This window comes from Solanum stenotomum, chromosome 12 (assembly GCF_019186545.1).
Source record: "Solanum stenotomum isolate F172 chromosome 12, ASM1918654v1, whole genome shotgun sequence".
NCBI lineage: Eukaryota > Viridiplantae > Streptophyta > Magnoliopsida > Solanales > Solanaceae > Solanum > Solanum stenotomum.
In genome coordinates this window covers 26748669-26754757 of record NC_064293.1, presented here as the reverse complement: position 1 = coordinate 26754757, position 6089 = coordinate 26748669, and the positions used below count along the sequence as shown (strand labels likewise).

The 6089-nt window shown below is 33.2% G+C and overlaps 1 protein-coding gene across 1 annotated transcript; it reads left to right on the top strand.

Moving 5' to 3' along the window:
* Window positions 1-4942: 4942 nt before the first annotated feature.
* On the top strand, window positions 4943-5622 carry LOC125847267 (uncharacterized). The gene is made up of 2 exons (XM_049526925.1): window positions 4943-5237; window positions 5486-5622. The coding sequence occupies exons 1-2, from the start codon at window positions 4943-4945 to the stop codon at window positions 5620-5622; spliced, it is 432 nt and encodes a 143-aa protein (XP_049382882.1).
* The last annotated feature ends 467 nt before the right edge of the window (window positions 5623-6089 follow it).

Sequence of the window (6089 nt, the reverse complement as noted above, 5' to 3'; positions counted from 1 at the left end):
GTCTGTCTGGGGCACCATCCAGGGGACTCCTGCCTAGGGCAGTTGTGGATAGTTTTCACGATCCCTTTAACAGGTCATGGTCCCCTTCACGACCCATCTAGGATGTCGTGAATGGTCCATGGTCCGTTTTGGGTTCGTGACTTTCCTGTTTGACCCTTTTTATCTTTTTTTTTTTCAAATTTGAGGTGTTACATAGGCTCTTCAAGAGCACATTACCTCCTTATTATGATCATGATCCTTTGCTCCTTTCCTTTTTTTCAAGGTTTATTGTATTTAGGACCGGTTGATCTATCATGATTCATGCATGTAGTGGGCCTTATTATTTAGGGACAAGGAGCATTTGCAACTCTTGGTTACTTTTTATCTCCCCCTTATGTTAGATAAACTAACATACATCTCAATCTATTTAGGATAATCTATCTTTGTGCATCATGGTATATTCATTAATCATATACCTTACATCAAAATTATTAGATGGAAAATATTTGGACCCTGACCATAAAACAATTAAGAAAAAAATTGAGCATAATTTGTTGGTCTTATGCATACAATTTACTTTTGTGTGCAATATACTATATTTCAGACCATGAAGTTTTGTTATCATAAGCAATGAGTGACTATTTATTTGAGGCATTTAATGTCCTATTAGCTTTGATATTTATCAATATTATCAAGATGGATTGTCTAGATTACATATTCGAAAAGTTGTGCTCTTAACTCAATTATCCTGCATACACAATTTTGTGAATGCCAAACTGTAGGTTGACAACAAACGCACATGATATTATCTTATAAATGCATCTCTTTACTATATCACATGATAGGTGAGCGGGTCCATATTCACCTTTTATACTTTTCAGAATTTAGGAATTTAGTCCCAACATTAGTTGATCCAATCAACTTGTCATGAGAATAAGCAACATAAAGAATTTTTGAAGAATCTTCTAGTTCTTTAATACATGTCTATTACTCCGTATGCACATCATTGAAATGTCCAAATCATTCATGCCAACTAATAAAATTATTAGTACTAGTAAAAACCAAATTTTCTATGACATGTGTATTTTGCTTTAGTAAATTTCTATTTTACTATTATATGAGCAAATTTCAAATTTTATTACTCCGAGAGAAAATTGCAGATTTATTTTTTATCAATTACGCTTCCTCTTGCGGAAGTGAGTCGTAATTTCATCATGATAAAGTGCATATCCATAATTATAAGTCTTATCTTATACTATCACATTCAGTTCAATATTGGATTTATTCAATCCCAATTATTAGTAAATAATCAATTATCAAGGTGACTGGACTCAATTTGATTATTAGGAAACTACGTTTGTAATCGTATTATTTTGTGCCAACAATTTTACAAATCTCAAATTGTGAGATGACAATCGGTACACATGAGACCAACTAGAAAAGGAATCTATTAGGACCATTAAGTATCTAAAAAAAACATTAGGTGGGTGAATAGGTCCACAAATATATCCATGTATATGTTCCAAAAACACATGGGACTCAATCTCAACTTTTGTTTATAATGGTCACACAACTAACTTGCCTTGAATGTTCATGTCACTTAGATTATGCTCGAATATGGGATGAATGACGATAGTCCTCCCTCTAATTGCTAGATATATTCATGTTATCGTGTTCAGATTTAGTTTAATGCGATGCTTTCTATGTGGAGTACATTGAATACTCGTCATATTCTCTGTTTTCGTTTTGTTTTGACAAATATGGGTTGTTCAACTTGTTTTCTTTATGTATCACTCTTTTTTTCTCTACAGATTTTATTATAGTTCTGATGATATTTGAGTGGTCATTTATGCTGGTTCCCTTACTGATTTTATTTGTATAAGAGTGTGATTAGTGCTAGTTTTAAGTAATCTTTTTGTTCTACATGTTAACAAGTGATTGTGTTGCCTATACTTTATTTTCTTGTTCGATTATTGCAAATCTGATTTGGGAGATGTGATTATAGCTTTGATAAGGTGTGGTGTTTTATATTAAGGTTTCATTTTAGCTCTTAATATCCTGTTTTTGCTCTTTCTTTTGAAACTAAAATTGACCTTTTGTGTTTAGTGTAGTTGTGTGATTTTCCCCTAATGCAACCTAGTTATTTTGAGCATGGATTTTTGTTTTCAAAATTGTCCCTGTTCAGCTGCATGCGTTTCATATAATGTGAATGAGTTTGAAAAAGTTTGATGAAAGTGTTCTTAGCATGATTTTTCAGATTTCATCTGCCCTGGTCATTTTATTCTTTAGAAGGGCTTAAAGTTAGTAGTAAGAAACTTTCCGATAATGTTAATATTTAGATTGTGTCCTTGTTTGAGTTTAAGTCATGGCTGCTCAATTCTTTTTGTTATGCTTGTTTGGGAGACTCACCTCTGTAGATGGTCTCATTTATAAATTTTATTTGTCCCATTTGTTCAAAAAGGTAGCATGTTTTTTTTTGTTTCATAGCCACTGTATGCTATGAGTGAAACTTATTATGAGTGTTGTATTGTTCGCAGATGCATATATGTCTTCTTTGTTTTGACTAGTTCGAGTAGTTAAATAATAGCTTCATTTTTTTTTCATCAAGTTTATTATTTATTCCATGTCACTTTTCCTTGGCTAATTCTTATCATCATTTTCATGACATGTGAAATCTGTCCGAGTTCGCCATGAACTCCTATTTTTCTTTCCCCGCATTTCGAGAGATCCATAAAGGCTCAAACCCTTTCCTTCGAGTTGTCCAGCCTTTGGAATCGATGAACAGGTCAAAATCGGGATGAAACACATGCTGAAAAAATGAATTGCATACGTCCGTATACATATAGTATACAGGAACAGGGGCTGATATACATCAGTATACAAATGTATACATAAACTGTATACAATTCTTGGAAACTCGAAAATGGGCTTGAAGCCCAAGATCTTTGTTGCCAACAGGTCCAGGTAGCAGAAAATGAGCCAAAGCCCAATGAAATTACAGCAGGCCCAAAAATGATAAGGAGCTGATTTTTTATGAAATGGGCCAAAACCCATCACTGTTGACAGACTTTAGATAATAGGACAAGGATAAAAGTGTTGGCAAGCCCAATTTCGAATTTGGGCAAAAAGCCCAAGTTCAATATTCTCTCCCTTTTCCTCTTTATTTATTTGTCATTGAATTAACTAACAATTTATTTTCACTTTGGTTTAACTTAATTAATTTCATGAAGATAGTCGTTTCTCTTTATATTCAAAAGTTTTTATTTATTTTTCTTATATATATATATATATATATTTTATTTATTACTCAGCTCTATTTTAGCTTTAGTCTTGTTAACACTTAAGTTACTTTTCTTTCGAATGATCCCCTTTAGTTTATTTCCCCTAAAAATTAATTAATTAGAAAAAATAATAGTAAAAAGAAAATATAAATAAACAAACAATGAGTTCTTTTACTTAGTTAAAGGTTTAAAAATTAGTTGAAGTCATTTTTAGTCAAATTGCCGGTCAACCGCAAGTTAACGGACATTTCGAGGGGCCTAACACCTTCTTGGAATGTACATTGAACTCGAACCCTTTTTCAATTGATTTTATCTGTTTGAGTCTTTTGAAAACCTTAAGTTTTTTCTTGATTTTTACTAAAAAAAATTAAGTGCCGACTCTGTTTCTTTTGGAATTCAATTTCTCTTCAAATAATAAGTTTAGTCGATTTTTTGAAAACTTAGTCTTTTTTATTTTTATTTTTATATTTTTGAGTAAAACACTGTGAAAAAGTTCAGCGAGACAAAGGGTATTACATTTCATCTATAAGAAGTGACCATGAAGGAGAATTTGAGAACAAATTATTTGAGAATTTTTGCAATGAAAAGGGTTACACACAACTTCTCATCACCTCGATCACCGCAACAAAATAGAGTTGTAGAAAGGAAAAACAGAACGCTACAAAACATGGCAAGAACAATGATTGTTGAGCACTCTCTTCCGCACAAATTATGGGCAGAAGCTGTAAGCATAACTTGTCATGTACTGAATCGATGCTTAATTAGACCTATCCTCAAGAAGACACCATATGAATTATGGAGTGGTAAGAAACCTAACATTGAATACTTTCATCATTTTGGATGCAAATGTTTTATCCATAACAATGGTAAAGACAACATATGTAAGTTTGATGCTCGAAGTGATGAAGAATAAACTCTGATGATGAAGATAGTCAACTCTCCATATCAACTCACAAGGAAACAAATAGTGCTAAGGAGCCGACTATTGAAAAACTACATGATAATCCTATTGTTGAGACAGTTCCTAATGAATGGCGAAGCGAACCAAACTATCCAAACAAATTCATCTTTGGAAATCCAAATGAAGGCATGAAAACTAGAGCATCAAGAATAAATGAGACACATGTTGCACTTATTTCTCAGTTGCAACCAAAGAAACTGAATGATGCTCTCACATATGAGCATTGGATCAAAGCTACGAAATAAGAACTAGAGCAATTTGAAAAAAATCAGGTCTGGACTTTAGTCCCTAAACCTGAAAACAAGTCCATCATTGGAACCAAATGGGTTTATAGGAACAAACTTAACGAATCTGGAGAGGTGATTCGAAACAAAGCTCGACTAGTGGCTCAAGGATACTCTCAACAGGAATGAGTCGAGTATGATGAAACTTTTGCTCCCATTGCAAAGTTAGAATCTATTCGCTTACTTTGGGCATTTGTTGCTCATAAAGGTTTTAAATTATTTCAAATGGATATAAAAAGTGCATTCTTAAATGGTTTTATTTAAGAAGAGATCTTTGTAAACCAACCTCCAGGTTTTGAAAACCCAAAATTTCCCTATCACGTTTACAAACTTTCAAAAGCTCTCTAGGGTCTCAAACAAGCACCCTGTGTTGGTATGATCGTCTTAGCAATTTTTTGATTAATCATGGTTTTACCCGAGGAAAATTTGATACCACTATGTTTATTAAGCGATCCTCCTCTGGGAATCTTATCATTCAAATTTATGTTGATGACATTATTTTTGGGAGTGCTAATAATTCTTTGTGCAAGGAATTTTCTGAGCTTATGCAAAGCGAATTCGAAATGAGTATGATGGGTGAGTTAACTTTCTTTCTCGAACTACAAATTTATCAATCTGAGAAAGGCATATTCCTGTGTCAAACTAAGTACTACCAAAAATTTGGAATGGAAAATTCAAAACCCTTAGGAACTCCCATGAGTTCCACTTGCTCTCTTGACAAGGATGAAAAAGGTAAGAAAGTCGACAAAATAAAATACAGAGGTATGATTGGTTCATTACTTTATCTTACTGCCAGTCGACAAGACATTATTTTCAGCGTATGCAAGTGTGCAAGGTTCCAGTCAGCTCCTAAATAATCTCATCTTACTGCTGTAAAGCGTATTATTCGTTATCTTACGGGAACATGCTCCTTCGGATTATGGTACCCAAAAGAAAAAAAAACTTTTTTCCTGAAGGCTTTTTTGACGCTGACTATGCAGGTGATAAAGATGACCGGAAAAGCACCAGTGACTCATGTCAAATTTTAGGAAAATCTTTGATTTCATGGAACAACAAAAAACAGGGCTCCGTGTCTCTTTCTACTACGGAAGCAGAATATATTGCTATTAGTCAATGATGTGCTCAAATCTTATGGATGGTCCATCAATTGAGCGAGTATGAATTATTTTTTAAACCTATTAAAATTATGTGTGATAATTTCAGTGCTATTTGTCTCTCAAAAAATTTTGTGCACCATTCTAGGGCTAAGCATATTGACATAAAATATCATTTTATTCGAGATCATGTTTTAAATGGTGATATTGAAATTGCTTTCATAAGTATTGATTTTCAACTGGCTGATATATTTACTAAAACCCTTTTGGAAGAAAGATTTATCTCTCTTAGAAAATCTCTTAATATTGTCGAAAATCCCTTAAATTGCTAAATTGATTTCTTGCATTTATTGTTTGCTCATATTTCCATATTTCTGATGCCTTGATTTTTGTGTTGCCTTTTATGCTTCTGCTTCTCCTCTTTATTTACGCCTGATTTGGCTAGGATTCGCTTGCGACTAGATCAGATTGTGAAGGAAGCCATCAAGAT